General features: G+C 34.9%; 2 protein-coding genes across 4 annotated transcripts in view; one reads left to right on the top strand and one right to left on the bottom strand.

The window, feature by feature from the left end:
• Positions 1–10,062, top strand: part of LOC150102943 (uncharacterized) — a 149,276-nt gene extending 139,214 nt beyond the window's left edge. For all 3 annotated transcript variants that reach the window (XM_090397387.1, XM_090397386.1, XM_090397388.1), the window contains one exon: positions 8,783–10,062. In XM_090397387.1, the coding sequence (XP_090253513.1) occupies positions 8,783–9,621 (839 nt within the window). In that variant the 3' untranslated portion in view covers positions 9,622–10,062. The remainder of the gene's footprint in view (positions 1–8,782) is intronic.
• The window catches only part of CNPYb (FGF signaling regulator protein canopy b), a 285,994-nt gene that overhangs the window by 39,929 nt on the left and 227,756 nt on the right, over positions 1–18,309 (bottom strand). The window lies entirely within an intron of this gene.

Genomic DNA, 18,309 nt, shown 5'->3' with positions numbered 1-18,309 from the left:
ATTGATAGAAACCTGAAATTTAGGGGACATATTGCAAAGGTAGTGAACGTAACGCAGAAGATTGCTGCAATAATGAGGACACTGACCTGCAGAGATAAAAGGGTTATCATTCCATTGTATAAGTCTCTGATCAGACCACACTTAGACTATTGTTCTCAGATTTGGTCCCCAGGATTTGAAGGGGATAAATTAACTGTGGAAAGGGTGCAGAGACGGATGACAAAGATGGTTTCAGGACTGTACAATTTTGGTTATGAGGATCGGCCGAGGGAATGTGGACTGCAGAGTTTGGTGGATAGAAGGAGGTGCGATATAATTGAGACTTTTATGCTGTTGAGAGGTGGTTACAGGGTTGACAGTGGGAGTTATTTCGCTTGGGTGAACAGCGGGAAGGAGTCATGGCAATTGGCCATCCCTGGAAGTTACGAAAGGAAACTGCGAGAAAGAGGATGAGGAGTGGTTTCTTTGCATGGAGGGTGGATGAACCATGGAATGCATTGACTGATGGAGTGGTGAGAGCGAGAACGGTCGATGCATTTAAGGAGTGGTATGATAGACTTTGTGTTCTTGGGGGGGGGGGACCTCCCCTCGATGAGTCTTGATGGACTTGTGTTTCTTAGAAAGGACCTCCCACGATGAGTCTTTTGACTCCATGGAGGCCTGAATAATAATAATAATATACCTTTGGTAATTAAATTTTATTTTAATTTTTTTTCATCAAATTCCTGACGTGTACAGGATATGATAGTACTACATGCTACATGAAAAATTTACACCATTACTATCTACAATTCTGCTACCTGTCAAGATTCCAACTTTGTCAGATCTTATATTTCTATCTTCTAAGGCAATTTTTACCATATCAATCCACTTATAATCTTGGTCTTTTTCCTACCAACTTGACAGAGAACACTTGTTTTGCTAATCTTCCTCTCCCATTCGGTTTAAGTGACCATACCACCTGAGATTAGCTCTGCTAACGCATTCCTGGATGCTGACAATGTCAAGTTCTTTCCTAATATCCTCATTTTTAATATATTGCCATTGATTGATACCATCTGTTCATGCCCCTAATCTTTCTTAGGACTCTCATATCTGCGGTCTCTAGTCTTTGGTCAAGTGTTTTACTTCTGACCCAACTCTTAGATCCGTAAGTTAAAATTCGCTTGAGTACCGTCTTGTATACAACTAATTTAGTGTTTTGGCTAATTTCTCTCTTGTTCTATATAAATTTATTCAATTGACTTCCTACCATACCAGCTTTGTTGATTCTGTTGCTATTTCCATACTTAATTTATTAAAATCTGGCCTAAGTAGCTGCAATGTTTTACTTGTTCTATAGGTTCTCCATTCACAATGCAGTTGATATTTTCAATGTTTCTGCATATTTTCATTGTCTTTTTAATCAAAGAGCTGAGATTAACACCTCCAATATTGATATCAAGTTTAATACCACTTTCCTTTATATTGTGATCCACATTGATAATGAATAACAGAGGGAATAATGTACAACCTTGTATAACACGAGATTGAACATTGAACCATCTTCCTGTACTTCAATTCAGACTGCTGACTTACAACTCAAATAAAGACTAAGCTGCTTGATATAATGTCCCACTGACACCAAACAACTGCAGTGTTTTGAATATCTTCTCTCTTGGCACCTTGTCATATGCTTTTTGCAGATCTACAAAACTTAAATACAGATCTTTGTTATATTTCCATGATTTCTCGTAAAGTGAAAATCCGATCCTGACAGCCTGTATTTGGCCTGAATCCAGCTTGTTCTTCACCAAGCTTATCTTTCACAATTCTCCTCAAGTATATTGGCATAAATCTTACAATACTCAGTAGAGAAATACCTCTGTAATTCTCACATTCAGTTTTATTTCCCTTTTTATATATGGGTACTATGAGAGCTCATTCCAATCATCTGGAATCTGTCCCTCTGAACTATGCAGTGCAGCCACTGTAAGACTTTTATATCTCCATACTTGAGCATTTCTGATCCAATATCATCTACTCCAGTTGTCTTTCTACTTCAAGTGGATATGTATTCTTGATTGCATGCCTGGTCAGTGTTTGTTTTACTACTGTGCTGTCACTTTGCAATTTTTCGAATTAATTACTCCATACTTCAAAGATATCTTTTTCTCCAGTTTACATGTCACTTTTATCATCTCTCTTTCCTCCATTTTTGAGCTTCTTCAACAATGTTCTTACTAAAGTCTTTCCATGAATTTTGTTAAGCTAGTTTTACACAGTGTTTAGCTTTCTTACAATACAAAATGATGACGGTTTAATTTGTTAACTTTTTTTTTTTTTTTTTTTTTGTAAATTAGAAATGTGAATAAAGATAACTGACATTCAGAAGCAATCTTTATTTTTTATTGTTATTATTTTGGTTCATGCAATTTAGACTGGAATAATTTTCTGGGTTGCTATGTTAATGAAGTTTTGTCATCCCTATGAATCTTATCCACTTGCTGGCCAAGCTACGAGTGGTTGGAACTGTGTGTGTGTGTGTGTGAGAATTCTAGCTGAATATATTTACAGGCTGACATACGTGTCTTGTGGGGAAAAAAAATAAAAAAAAAACTAATTCCAGCAGGGAAAATCCTGCCTCCTCCTTTGTATGAAATCATATAACTTGCCAGTGGTTGAAAACCCCCTTATAAAGTTTTTTTTCGCATATCACAATAGGAATCAAACTATTCTTTTCAAAATGGCACATGTTCATGTGAAATTAGTGATCTCTCCTATGTTCTGCCAGAATATTAAATTGGAGTTTAGCTATTATACACTAGTATTACATCACATGGTTTCTTTGTTTTTCAAATGCATCCTCCAGAATTCTGGAGATTGCATTTAAGTTCTTTTTTTATACACTTGGAAATAAATAAATGGACACACCCTTGGGAAAGGTGCATCATGCCATGTAATGAGTGATGTGTTTGTAGCTGGAGTTTGAAAGAGGCGTTGTGATAGGATGCCTATCTGATCTGGAATGGCCCTATTTGTCAAATTGTTGACAAATTGGGCCATTCCAGGTCAACAATTAGTGATACCAAACTGAGATGAAAGTCACACAGAAAGTACAAGGAGTCAACAAGTGCTACCCAACAGACTTGCTGAACAATGACTGTAGGGTGCTATGAAGGATAATACATAAAAACATTCATTGGCTGATATGTTGAATGAGTTTTGGGTATCGACTGGAACAGGAATCTGAACAAAAACATTCAGAAGTGAGGCTCACAACATGGGTTTCCATGGTAGGACTGCAATATGCAAGCCCCACATTTCCTGAACAGTCATCTTCAGTGGTGCAGAAAGCATGTGCAGTGGGATGTGGAAGCTTGGGTAGCTGTGTTATGGAGCAATGAATCAATAAATCACTGGTGAACATCTCTACCAGATGAGTGTGACATTATGTTCCTGGTTTGGCTTCGGACCTCTGTGGTGCCACAAACATTGAGCTCTGAGAGGGATCTGAACATTCTGGCAGTGCAGTGCTTCCTACTTTGTGGCATTTCTATAGAACTGACCATTGTTTCTTCCAGAAAGATGCTATGTCGGCTGCTAGTGTAACTGCGAGGTCTGTGGACATTAATATCACCACACTTGACTGGCCTCCACAGACTTTGAAACATCTGTGGGATGAACTGGAGTGTCAGCTGAGGTCAAGGGATGTCTGCCCCACAACAGTCTAGGACATCATTACATGCTTACAAGAAGAATGGTCCAAAATTCCCATTGATCACTATTATACACTTGTGGAAAGTATGTCCCGTAGGATTGCTGCAGTCATTGCAGCAAAAGGAGGTCCTACTTCGTATTAAAGAAGGTGCTGTGGCTGCTTGTTCCTCATGCTACGGTGTCCCTTGACTTCTTTCTGAGCTGTGTAATTAGGCCATGGGAAGGAAGAGAATAGAAATAATAAAAATAATGAAACTTATATGGACAAGTGCATGAGGCCGAGAATGGCATTCTGTAAATTAAAAAAAAAAAAAAAAAAAAAAAAGGATGAGGTTATGATTTCAGTTAAAGAGGAGCAAACTGATCTCCATGGTATACTTTGAAGGAGAAATGGTCAAGAAAAGATTAAGGGATGACAAGAAATCTGATAGATAATGAATAATTTGAGTTAGGTCATTGCAACAACAAAGATCTCTTCAGCATTTCTTCCAGATATCACTGAAAGGGGAAGCAGGTATGAGTTGTGTGGCATTAAAATCTCCAGACCTAATTGTGCTTCAAGGATAAATTTTCAGAGGTCACAGCCCTATCAGAATTTGGAGAACAGTAAAGACAGTAACAGAATGCAACGGTATTGCATTCTGTCAGAGAAGAGGATTCCAGGTTTTGCATTGTTTAAGGGAAACTACCCAAGATTGATTTTTTTTTTATTTTTTTTAAATATCGTATATTTCAGCATATAAATCGACTTTTCAGCTCTGAAAAAAAGTACTAAATTTTTTAGGTTGACTTATACGCTGGGTCAAAAATTGATTGCTTTCCAAGAAAAAACTAGTACATATCATACTCTGTTAAATTTATTAGTAGTGTACAAAAAGGGTAAATAAGTAAAAATATTTCAACTTATATCAAATTTATTTACAGAAAAAATTATTTACATGTTATATAATTATTTATTTACAAAAGAAAATAGGTAGGTAACTACATATTTAAAATTTAATTTTCACTGTCTGAATGTATGAAAAGTTCATTGTACTCTGGTTCTGTAATTTCTTCCGGTATATCGTCATATAAATTGTATTCATTTTCTCCATCAGATTTAGCATCAATTTCGTCATCATTGTAAGCAAAATCATCTTCCAAGCCATCTAATTTGTTAGATATAGCACATTTTTTAAAAGATTTTATTACTGTAACTGGTTTTATTTCATCCCAGGCTTTTGCTACCCATTCACACATAGTTACCAAAGATGTATTTGTCCTCCTTTTGTGTAATTTTTCTCTCCTTCTTGCATCCACGCATTCCACTGTTTTCGTAAACTGTCTTTAAATGGATTGTTTATACAAACATCCAATGCAAATTTAATCACTTTGCACTTAAAACTTGCATCATATTTCATTCTTTTAAAAGGAGCCATTGCACTTTAGTTCAGCAACTGGTCAATACGAAATAAAATTTCTTTTGTCAACTAGGTATTTTATATCTTTTGCTAAAACAAAGAATGGAAGGACTAAAAAGGCAGTTATGATCCTAGTGGTTGATGCCTGTATAAAAATTTTACTTAAAACTGTCATAACTTTTATTTTTTGAGTCGACTTATACGACAAGTATACTATAAAAACTCAAAAAATTCCAATATCGGCTTATAGGCCAGGTCAACTTGTATGGCGGAATATATGGTATGTGAATCCCATCTGCACGAGATGGAAGAACCAGCAACTCATTAGTTTTGTGAGAAAGAAGGAACCTACTGACATTTTACTCAAAGAGCTAAAGGTTGTATTTATTTGGGTTGGGAATGCTGTTTCAGAGAACAGTTTAATGGAATAAAAGAAGACAAAGGATTTTGTGCATTTGTAAAAGAATGTCGACCATCTGTGAGTAGAGGTTCGGTAGCGGTGGAGATGGAGAGTTGTCAGTAGGTGTCCTCCCGCGATGAGTCCTTGGAGGTGTCACGAATAATAATAATAATTGAAATGACTCAGTGAGGGAAGGGAGAAGAATCATTTACCAGCTGAATTTCTGTCCTCTGGACACCATCAAGAATTTCAGCTTCAAATGTGTGAACAATATTCTAAGGTTGACTAAGAAAAAGCAAAAATCAGTAAATTGGGGGGGGGGGACAACCTTCCAATTTTTCATTAAACTCATTCAACATTACAAGATTACCAGAAATCTTTCACTTGCAGTTATTGTAATTAATCTATTTAAGAAGCAAAACCTTTTTTCATTATATACAGGCACATCCTTTAAATTAAGCTTTAGTATATTAATACATAAATAGCATTCAATAATCATGTTTTCTCCTCAGGGAGTTTTCATTTACTCTGGGCATTAGTGGAGAAATGCTTATAGAAAAAATAATTGTCAGTTTTTCTGATGCTTTCAGAACAAGGTGATGTTCATTCCCTTCACTAGGAGGTTCTAAACAGAACCTAAGATTCTGGCTTTTGTTTCTGTGTGATTCTGATCTTTCACAATGCTTGAGTTATCAAATCAAGGGCTTGCATAACTGGATGCAGAAAATTCTAGATCCAATTCATGAGTATATGTAACAGTGCTTTTGGCTTTGAGTGTTTAGGTTTAGGTGCTGTTTAAAGCTCATATTTAAGTTTAATGAAATGAAAATAGCACAATTAATAATCACAGAGAGATATAATATAAATAACACACACAATAAGTGGAAAATATTAGACTGGATAAAGCCCCAAGAGTGAGTACCTTTGTGGGTTGCTGGTAGTTACATTAGTCTTGGCTGGTGTGTGGTCAGCTAGACCTGACTGTCCTTTTAACTTCTACCACTATTATGGTTCAGTCAGGTCCTGACCATGCCTTAGACACCTTGCACAGAATCTGATTTGTACAAACTGCTGTTCTTAATGACCACAGATTTACAAAAACCAATCAAATCTAAATAAATATGAAATTCTTAGACCTCCTGCCCAACAGCCAAGGCCAGCTACTATAGCACCCATAGAAGGTGCACCTCTTAATACTTCATGCATCTAGTCTAACATCTTCCACTGACTGTTTGCTTGTTTTCATGTTATTGCAATTTTTATACTGTATTCCATATGATGTCTCTGTGACAGAGACAAAATACTTAACTATCAAGCCTGTGTTTAATTATTTTATTATGCTGTTTTCATTCCATTAACTCTAAAGATGTGTGTTTAGAAACTGGCAACATACCATCTTGAGGGCTGGTCTCATGGCTGACACCTTTTTTTAAATTAACAAAGTACTAAAAAAATATTAAACGATCATACATTGGTATCTGCCTACCTTTGTTGTATTTGGCAAATACGATCTTTTTGTAATCGAAATTGTGAATTATGATATTAATGATAAGTAAACTAGTGAGACAGAAAGAACTTCATTGAAACTTAAAATATTTTAAAACCTGAAATATAAGTATGAAGAAAAGGCCTAATGTAAAAGGCTTCCTTCAGGACTAGAAACATGAAAAAAATAATAATAAAATATTGATTAAACATTTTATTTTGTTAATTTAAAGATACCAAGAAATTATATACTTGGTTTAATCCTTTGTCCAAGTGTAAGCAAACAAAGTTTGCATCTGAAGTATTTTCAGGACTGGGACAACTCATATATAGAAGCTAATGACTTCACACATGTCTGTAAGGATGTGTGCTTTGCATTATGGGATACTAAGGCAAGTGATGTGAAGTCATTAGCTTCTATATCTATATACGAGTTGCCCCAGTCCTAAAAATACTTCAGGTACAAACTTTATTTGCTTGCACTTGGACAGAGGACTAAACCAAGTATATAATTTCTTGGTATCATTATTTTATTTTGTTAATTTTTTAGCATTCTACAATTGGCTACCCATTGGATAGGAAAGTTTGGTAAATAAAGCTGGTTCAGCTGTAAGGGAAGTCTGGTTGGAGGGGCTGTTGACAAGGGTTAAAATTACACTATATTGTTTTTGGGCAGAGGGAAAAGTATGTATCTACCTGCGTGGATAGGTTTTCCGTAAACTGAGAAAGAAAGGGTGCCACTGGAAAGATGTATGATTAGAGTATCTAGGAAAGGCAGGCTATTGTTATTTTCTTTTTTCAATAGGATTGAAAGGGGTGCTGGCTGTTATCATGTGACCAAATATAGAACACATTATCAACATATCTTAGCTAGGTAGGTTTTGAAAATGTCATTATCAAGAGCAAGCATGTTTTTTGAAATATTTTCCATGTAGAAACAGGCTACAGGAGGATACAGGCATGGGCCCTCTCTTCTGTTTGTAAAATTGGAGAGCTCAATGATGTGGGGGGAGGGAAAATTTTTCACTTATTGTTTTGTGTGTTTTTACAATTTTAATCTCATATACCCGATAATGTCTCTGTAACATGAAATATAGGAACTATTAAACTTGTTTAGTTATTTTCCTGTGCTGTATTCATTCCATTAAATTAATTATGAAAAGTAACAATGACTTGCATTCCTGGGGCCTTTCTATACCATTGGATAGATAGCAAATGGCATGACATTTTAACTATATGTTCTTTAACAAACGTTTTCTTCACCTGCTATTCTCTTAAATATCATGTATGTATATTCTGCACTATTCAAAAAGGTTATCCCTGTTTTCATCCAAAGTACAATTAGTATTAGCAGAGAGAAAGTTAATTTTGTATATTTCAGTGTTACTTCATCGTACACATACTGGGTCTGTATAATTCATACGCCTCTAAGACATTACATAAACCAAAAATAGGTCAACATTTCATAAATGTAATTTAAGTTTTGACACTCTGATTTTTACAAATTTGACAATCTTCTAATTGAGCTCTTTGAAGTTTGTCAGAGACATCATGATAGTTGTTGCAAAAATGACAAAAATATTCACAGTTGAAAATTCAGCTTTGAATAATTGAGCATGGTGGTTGACAAAAGACACTTGAAGAGAGATTTTTAAGGTTTGCCAATACTGTTCAAGAAGGCATTTAGAAAATGACTAATGCTGATAAATTTATTTTATTTTTTCCTATCGACATAAACTGATGTAGAAATATTCAGACATTTAAAGAATGTTTGTAAGAAAAAAAAAATTTATTCTAGGTAATCCATGGCACTGTGATGAAGTATTATACTGGCTGTATGACTGGTCAAAGGTTCACAGAAATATTTCTTTTGTTGATAAAGGGAAATGTCGGACTCCTCCCGATTTTGAAAACCAGACTATTCAAGAAGCATTTAAAGCTATTCATCTTGAAAAGAATATTCCAAATTGTTATTTGTGTAAGAAATGTAACTGTACTGTAGAAAAGCAGAAAGTGGTGACATTTGTACATTGTGAACATATGAATTTGAAAAACCTGCCTGAGGAGCTTCCACATTTGACACGTGTTGTTAACTTGGAAAATAATCTGATTAACTCTCCAACTATAGATGCCATTGATATGAAAACATGGGAAAGTGTACAAAATCTGTATATGGATAACAATACTATTGAAACATTAAAAGGTTTAGAAGGAACTCGTTTGCTAAAAAATCTCGTTGTTTTGCGACTGACTAAAAATAGGCTATCAGAAATTCCTCTTCACATCTTGGATCAGCTTCTGTCATTGGAAGGTTTGTATTTAGCAGGTAATCCATGGAGGTGTAACTGTAATACTGTTAGGTTTCAAACATGGCTTCAAAACCATTATAAACAGGTTCCAGATATTGAAGAAGTTAGATGCTCTGCTGATAGTGGTGCCAATGCTAATCAGGTTATATACAAAATGATGAAATCTGAACTTTGTCCGCAGGCAGTGCAGTTAATAAATTACTTGGATGTTTTAAATTCTGTCATATCTATTTTAATAGTATTGATTGTTTCTAAATTGTTGTATGATTACTGGCAACAAAAAAGAACTGGGAAGCTTCCTGTATTTTTTAGTTTTAAGCTTCGGTGACTTATATATGCTATTTTCATATAGTTCTTCACAATATTCTAAATAATATGCAGTGGTTGTGAATTGCTTTTTTGTAACGTATAATAGTGCTCTGTTGCTTTCAAGTAATAATGAAAGTATTTGCTGGATGTATATTTTCTGTATATAGTGGATGAAATATACTGCAACACGGTTGCATTATCTGTATATATGTTCCCTCCCTCAGTTTTAACTTTTATTGGCAAATACAATTGAACAATAATGTTAATTTCTATTTCTTGTTGCATTACAATTGTCAGATACTGTATCTTGCATGTGGGAATTCGAGAGTAGTTAAAATTCCTGATTTTTTTAAATGTGCAGGTGTAATCTGGAACACTATATTTTAATAGTGTTTGGATTCTTATGTAATCAAATACCACAATGTTTGAATTGAAATAAATAGATATATGTTCCCTTGAATTAGAATACGTTTTCTCTCAGTCACACATATATGTTAAAGAACTTCAGTAAATTTTAAGTAAAGGCATAATTTTTTCTGTTTAAACTAATGAAGTATACTAAATACTGAGGTAGTGCAGAGCAGTGTTACTCTAATGTTATCATTACCAGTTTTCTATCACATTTCCTTCCAAATTGGCATATTAGACCTGGTTACATTTTTTTTTCTTTTTTCTTCCAAATACACCAACTGCATATTCTTAATCTTTAAGGATATACAATTGGTACAAATTCTCTAAAGGGGGAATTGTTGATGAGCATTATTGAAATAAAGTAGACCACAGCTCAGGCATCTCTACCAAACATGTTATTCTCTCACAAAACCTGATGCTTCCCTATATGAATAAGCATAAAAGGAGTATTTCTGGTCATATCATATCCTTTTTACATTGGTTCTCCCCCCCTCCCCCCACTTTTTTTTTTAATGCACTTTTAGTGTTGTGGGTGAGTTAAAGGCTAAGATAATCTGGTTCTTCTGCTCATGAAACATCCCAGATTAATTAAAGCTTCTGTTAAGCAGGTGGTGGTGGTCTTCTATACTGACATAAATTAAAGATACCAAGAAATGATATTATTATTACATAACACCTCCAGGGAGTCCAAAGACTCATCGAGGGAGGGCACCTACTCTACAACTCTCCCTCTCCACCACTCCACTAACCGCAACTACCTTCATCTACACCAGCACCATCTACTACCACCACTAATAAAGTAATATACTTGGTTTAATCCTGTATTCAAGTGTAAGCAAACAAGTTTGCACCTGAACTATTTTCAGGACTGGGGCAACTCATATAGAGAAGCTAATGACTTCACATCATTCCATATTGAAAATTGATAATTAAAATTCCTTTGAAATAACTTCTTTCTCTTAAAAAATACAATTTTGTCAATTCAGAGTATCAGCTTTATTCAAATATGAAGTATCTGAAAACAAAGAAATTAGTAAAAATAAATAAATACATATATTAAAATATAGAGAAGCTAATGACTTCACATCATTCCATATTGAAAATTGATAATTAAAATTCCTTTCTCTTAAAAAATACAATTTTGTCAATTCAGAGTATCAGCTTTATTCAAATATGAAGTATCTGAAAACAAAGAAATTAGTAAAAATAAATAAATACATATATTAAAAAAAGCTAGATGAGTACACCAAACATATCCAATTCTTGTGGTGAGAGCACTAACTCTCATTGACTGTGTTTTCTAGGAAGGGCATCTGACAATGAGTCTCGACTCCATGGAGGCTTAAATCATCATAAAAAATTTGGAATAACAGTGTAGATTCTTTATGAATTGTTTGCACAGTAATATTTGACTTTTAATTGCAAATAAAGCATTTATGGCTTTTAGCAAATTCAATTTTGAAAAAATTAATTTACCCTGTTCTTTTTTACCACAAAGAACACTACTAGTTCATTACAAACAAAGGAAAAAGAACAGCATTTGAAATTAATAGCCATTCTTGGCTATTTGTTAGTGTGAATACTATAGAAAGTGGCGAATGTATGGAAAGACTACAGCGTATTTGTTCAAGGCTATTGTGATGTGAAAACAAGCTGGTCATTTTTTTGGCTTGTGAAACTTCATCAATAATTAAAATTTTAATTTCTAGATGCTAGTTATTCTTTTAACTAACAGAATGAACAAATTTATGCTGGCTTACACACCTTAAAAGTATATGTGAGCAAATTTAAGATAACACCTAATTACATTATTAGGTGTTAGGTGTTACTAGTTCCCTACTAAATTTTTTTCCAAATTAATCTGTTAGTTGTGGGAGCTCATATATCATTATGATCTTAAATTTCAATCATCTGTGATACAATTACCATCAATCCAGCTAGATTTGGTCTTCCTCTTGGTCTTTTTTTCTGTAATCAAATATTTAATTTGGTAACCTTTTACCTTGCATTTAAGTGGTCATATATCACCTAGGATTAGCTTTCTGATATCTTAATTTTTAATCATGATTCTATCATTGATGCTGAATTTCTGAAACTCTCATATCTTTTTTTGAAAATTGAAAATAATTTTTTATTTTCAACCTCACTCTCAGTTGTAGAAGTTTTAAAATAGGTCTGAAGACTATCTTGCATGCTGCCAGTTTAGTTGATCTGGTTCCCCACCATACCAGCTTTGCTTATTTCATATTTCCACAAAAAATCATGCACAATAGATGAAATGTTTTTCTTATTCCATAGGTTCTCTGGGAATGCGGTTCATATTTCTCATGTTCCTGCCTATTTTCATTGTTTTTCTCTGATATTATGTCTTATTATCTTGTAATGTTTCATTGATAACCTTTCAAAATTAACAATTCTGTTGATTATAAAACAAAGCAACATATACAGTTTATTTTTAAGTCAGCACTTATAATGAAAGGAGGTACACGAAGATGACTGATTTAAACTCAGGTGTAATAGAAGATACATGTTATTTCTGAACTCTTAATTATCATTTATAGGGATTACATTATGAGGTAAAGTGGTATTAAACCTTAATATCAAAAATTTCAATTATTAAATTCCTTTGCTTTATGCAGATAATATGATATGCATAAATAAATCCTTCACAGATTAATATAATTAATGGCTATTGTAGCCTGTTTTTGTTTAGGAGTGTCCCTTATATTAATAAATTGGCTAACATAACTCAAAAAAGGGGTGTGTGTGTGTGTATATATATATATATATATATATATATATTTTAGGATATTATGGGCGAGTATAGAAGAAATTTAATTTGATTAATTATATTAATAGTGTTTAAGAGGAGTAACATGGGAATTTCCCAGAAACTATACTTAAACTCCTCCTTCACAGATGCCTTAACTAAATCGAATAATGGCTGTAACAAAATTGGTATGGAAATCATCATTAAAAAGAAAATAGGTAGGAACATGGAAAATATCAACTGTATCCTGAATGTAGAACCTCTAGAACAAGTAAGATATTTGAACTATTTAGAACATTTTATTTTATTGATGATTGTAAAATTAAATGAAAATAAACAACAGAATAAGTAAAGTTGCTGAGTCAAATGAATAAATTTGTATAGAATAACAGAGAAATTAATCAAATTTATAATAGGACTTTATTTGGGTGGTCTAGTGCTATGTAAGCAAATACTATTTCCACAAAGTTATGCAAGTGCCTTAAGTAGAATGATGGAGTAAATTTAAAATGGGGAAATTGGACTATAAGACCTATTTATGGCTATGTTCTGCAGCTGGTTCTACTTAAGTGGAAGGATTTTTTTGCCATCAAAGAAAAAGGAAGAGTTTTGTTGTCTTTTAAACTGCAGAGTAAAACAAAGTCACTATGTTCTGAGAAATTCACATAGAAAGGAGATACAAGAAATAAAAGCATTATTGACTTGTTGTTCTTGATAGCAATATATTCACACTACTTCTGGATAAAGAAAAATGTAGAGCTCTATGTCTTTTAAACAGCAGAGTAAGAAATTAAGACAGTAGTAGATGTCCTTCATCATCATCATCATCATCCAGCATATTAGTGGGCTGAAGTGGCAAATGCCATGTTTGGTCTCCAGAACAGAGATTCTGTTTCTGTTCCCTCCCTTCTCTGTACAATGTAAGTAATACTCTTCAAGGCCAGAACAAACATACTTAGAGATCCATAACGTCCTCCATTTCAAGGGTACATCAGTTAAAACATGGTGCTTCAGGCCATCTGCCAGTTAATGTATGGGCCCAGTAATGAATCAGGAGGTTTCCTAATCAACTGATGCATAATCCTGCTGCCACATACTCTGCCAAGTCATGCATGGAGAGGGAGTCCAAGTAGTGGGAAGGGGGGGGGGATGGCTATTAAGGCCACATCATATGAAATATGACTTCTGCATTACTTCAACCTTGGTATCACTTCAGGGTCTGGCTCCCACTGATCTCAGTAAAGGTCGAAACCTGTCTGGGTAGTGGCCCTTCCCATAATGCATAGCATTATACATGTCTGTAAGGATATGTGCATTGCATTATGAGATACTAAGGCAACTGATGTCAAGTCATCAGCCTCTATACACAAGTAGTCCAGTTGTGAAGTGACTTCATTTGTCTACATTGTTTATTTACGCTTGGATTAAAGATGAAACCAAGAATATAATTTCTTGGCAACTTTAATTTATAGTATAACCAAGTGAAAAAATCTTTTAATATTTTTCTCTAATCTAGAGTATATTTCAGTAATAAGGCGAGACACCTTTTGACTACTTGTATATGGAAATATGACTTCTGCATTACTTCAACCTTGATATCACTTCTGGATCTTGCTCCTTTGGTGGTATAACGGCCACCATTTTATAGTAGCTCAAATAGGGAATTTGCTGATAGTGTAGAATTATTTCTATATCACAGGATTATTTAATCCTCAGTCTTACAATTGAAAAGTTTTTTTTGCTTCTCTTACAATCAAAAACAGGGTTTAATCTTTTTCCCCCACCTGAGATAATGCTACCAATTCCTCTAAGGATGCAAACTCTAGGAATTGAAATTTCAGGATGTGAAGAAGCGAGACAGGCTTTAAGGTTTTAAAAGAGATAATTGGTACTAATAAGATTTATTCTTTCACCCTGTATGGTGGAAAGAAATATTTAATTGCAGTTAAAGATGTGGAAACAAGGAACAAACTATTACAGGGTTTTACTTTTGAAGGCAGCACAGTTATTCCTGTAATGGTTGGGAGCCAGGTAAAAACAGTAAAAATTGAAAGATTTCCAACGGAATATATAGAGAACAGTAATGAAATTCTTATACAGACATTCTCGAAATAGGGTAAGATTAGTAACATACGAAAGAATTTATCAGGTGAAGATCCAAACTGGTTTTCTGGTGATGTCACCTTAATAATGGATATGAAGATGCCCGTACCAAATTTTGTCAACATCAGTACAACCCAAGTTATGGTAAACTATCCCAGAGCACAAACACAGTGCCAGAGTAGATGCCCGTACCAAATTTTGTCAACACCCAAGTTATGGTAAACTATCCCAGAGCACAAACACAGTGCCAGAGTTGTGGTTCATACGATCACTTGGGTGGTAACTGCCTCAAATCTAAATTTTTCAGCTGCATGGAGATTGGACATATTGCTAATCAGTGTCTCACCTTGTAAGAAATGTGAAAGTTCTGAACACCGCGTTAACACCTGTCCTTTTAAAACTTTTGCTGAAAGAGTGGGAGCACCAATCACATCTACAGGAGCCACTTTCCCAGTCAAATATAGATGGAACAACATCAGTTAAAATAACCAATAATGAACCTAGTATAACCACTGAACAGATACAAGACGAAATTCAAAAACATGAAACGGTTCTACAAGGAGAAACTGGAGAAGAAACAGAAAAGCAGGTAAGACAACTTAAAGAACTGAATATGTAGAAAAGATCATCAAAAAGGAAAGATAAATTAATAAAAAAAAAATTGAGGATAAACAAAAAAAAATTAAAAAAGAAACTACATTTAAAAGAAAAAAAAGAAGTAATAAAAAATGTAAAGATAGAGAAGATTGTGGATCACCAAATAAACTTTTCGGGCTCAGAAGAGTATGGAAAGTGAAGAACCATCTCTTGTTAATAAAGAGAAAGCAAGAGTACAATTAAAGAAAATATAATAAAATTTACTGATTCAAAGTTTTCTCAGAATGATATCATCTACATGAAAAAAAAACAACAAAAAAAATTAGCTTCAATATCTCAACAACGATATGCGTGAAATTGAAGTAATGGAAAGCAACTGTAAAAAACTGGAAAACAGTTTACAAGAAGCAGCCTACACAACTGCTTCACAGATTGAAGACCTCATCAGGTTCAGCCAAAATTTAAAGTTAAAGACTTACCAGTAGATACTTCATTAATCATAGCATCTCCTTTCTGCATTGTCTCATTAAATGTATGAGGATTCCATAGGCAAATTGAGAAACTACACCATCTGATCACAAGTATCCGGATAGCTACTCAAAACTGTAATCAGATTTTCCCTGTGACACACTTTCCATTAGCACACATTAATATGGAGTGGGTCCACCCTTTGCTTCTATTACAGCTCTAACTCTGCTGGGGATACTTTCTACCAGGTGTCGGAACGTCTCTGGAGGAATAGCAGCCCTTTCTTCCTGAAGAGATGTAGCCAGAGCAGTTCGTGATGTTGGTCATTGGGATCTGGAACGAAGTTGGCACTCTCATTCATCCCAAAGGTGTTCTGTGGGATTCAGGTTAGGGGTCTGGGCCAGCCAGTCCATTTCTGGAACGTTACTGTCCACAAACCATTCCCTCACAATTCCCTCACAAACAAACCTTGCTTTATGGCAGGTAGCATTGTCATACTGACAATAGTCATCACTTCTACCGTTGAAAGTATGGAATGGGTCAAAATGCCCTTGTACCGTTCCGCATTTAGATTTCCGTGTTGTGTTACAAGAGGGCCAAGTCCATTCCATCAAAAATATCCCCACACTGTAAGCCACCTCCAAATTTCACTGTTGCCACCATACATGCTTGCAGGAATCGTTCTCCAGACCCTCCCATCGGATTGCCACATGCTAAAGCATGATTCATCACTCCAAATCACAAGTTTCCAGTTGTCCGCTGTCCAGTGGCATCGCTCTTTACACCACTGCAGGCGGCACTTAGCGTTCACAGGAGAAATCTTTGGTTTATGGGCAGCTGCTCGACCATGGAACTCCATTCTTCTTACCTCTTGATGCACAGTCATCGTGCTGGCTGGACAGTTGGACAGTTAGTTAGCAGCACTGCAGAACTCCTGGGTGATTGTTTCACTTGATGTCTGGCGATTTCCACAAACCACCTTCTTCAATGCTCAACAGTCCTCATCTGTCATTAAACGCGGCCTACCTGACCGTGGTTGTGCCTTCACGTTTCCACTTCAAAATCATGTCATCAACTATTGACTTGGGCAACATGAAATGGCTCAGACAGATTTCTTACTGATGTGGCAACCAATAACTAGTCCATGTTCGAAGTCACTGAGTTCCCGTGACCTACCCATTCTGTTTGTACTTCTTATCACTGAACAACATATGGCTCCAAGCCTCCTTTTATACTGGTAAGTGAGGTCGTAGTGACATCTAGATGTCAGTTTACAAATTAAGGGGGCGCCTGAATACTTTTGAGCAGATAGTGTATGTGGAAACTTATGCATAATATCAGGTTTTTGTTTCTCCAAGAAATACTTCTGCAAATATAAAAACTTTAACAGATAGACATCCACTTCTTTCTTATTGGCCTTGGAAGATTTAACAGGGCTGGAGTAGGAGTTCTTATTATTACCCCCCCCCCCCCCCCTCGACTCATTCTGTAATATCCAAACGGATGTAGAAGGGAGAATCTTCACAATAAACTGGAAATACTGTTCCATTAGATGGAACATAAACATTTGTAAATGTTTATGTTCCATCTAATGGAACAGTTAGACAAAAATTCTACGAATTGGAGCCGTATTTATATGGTGCCCACTACATCATAGCAGCTGGAGACTGGAATTGTATTGAAAACCCCATATTAGACAAAATAGAAGGACACCCTCAGAAGTGGAAAAGTGAGATATGCACAATTAAAAACATGTCTTGACAATGCTCAACTAGTAGACATATGGAGGATTCGTAATCCTAATCCTCAGGTTTACATGTATATGAATCAAGGTATTGGTACCCATCTTGATCAAATTTATATCTCTTCTTCCCTTATAAATAGGATAATTCAGATAAAACATCTTGACATCAACATGTCAGATCACAATCAAGTTCTACAAGTTCCACTGCATGGAACAAGTAGAGATCAGTTCTGGAACAGGGAGACTATCACCAAATTTTCCATTGATCTTTTCAACCAAATTCCAGACCCTCTATTCAAATCGGAATAATGTTACTTGGAATTGGGATATATGGTTAAAATTCAAACAAGCAGTAAAACAGAATATGATGGAATGGGGAAAGGAACAGGCTTTCCTCAAAAAAAAAAAGTTGAAAGACCTGTATAAAGAGAGAAGCTGGTTCGTAACAAACCAATGCAATTCTAGTAGCAAGGCTTATACGTTGGTCATACATAACTGGTAATTAGTTTACGGAATTAACAACGCATATAAAGTATATTAATTAAAGGTAACTTTAATTTTATTAAAGTTACCTTTAATTAATATACTTTTATATGCGTTGTTAATTCCGTAAA

This window comes from Typopeltis vanoorti, chromosome 9 (assembly GCF_054136105.1).
Source record: "Typopeltis vanoorti isolate ZY-2024b chromosome 9, IOZ_Tvanoo_1.0, whole genome shotgun sequence".
Lineage (NCBI taxonomy): Eukaryota > Metazoa > Arthropoda > Arachnida > Uropygi > Thelyphonidae > Typopeltis > Typopeltis vanoorti.
The sequence above is the reverse complement of the archived record's forward strand: the minus strand, read 5'-3'. Positions and strand labels throughout refer to the sequence as shown.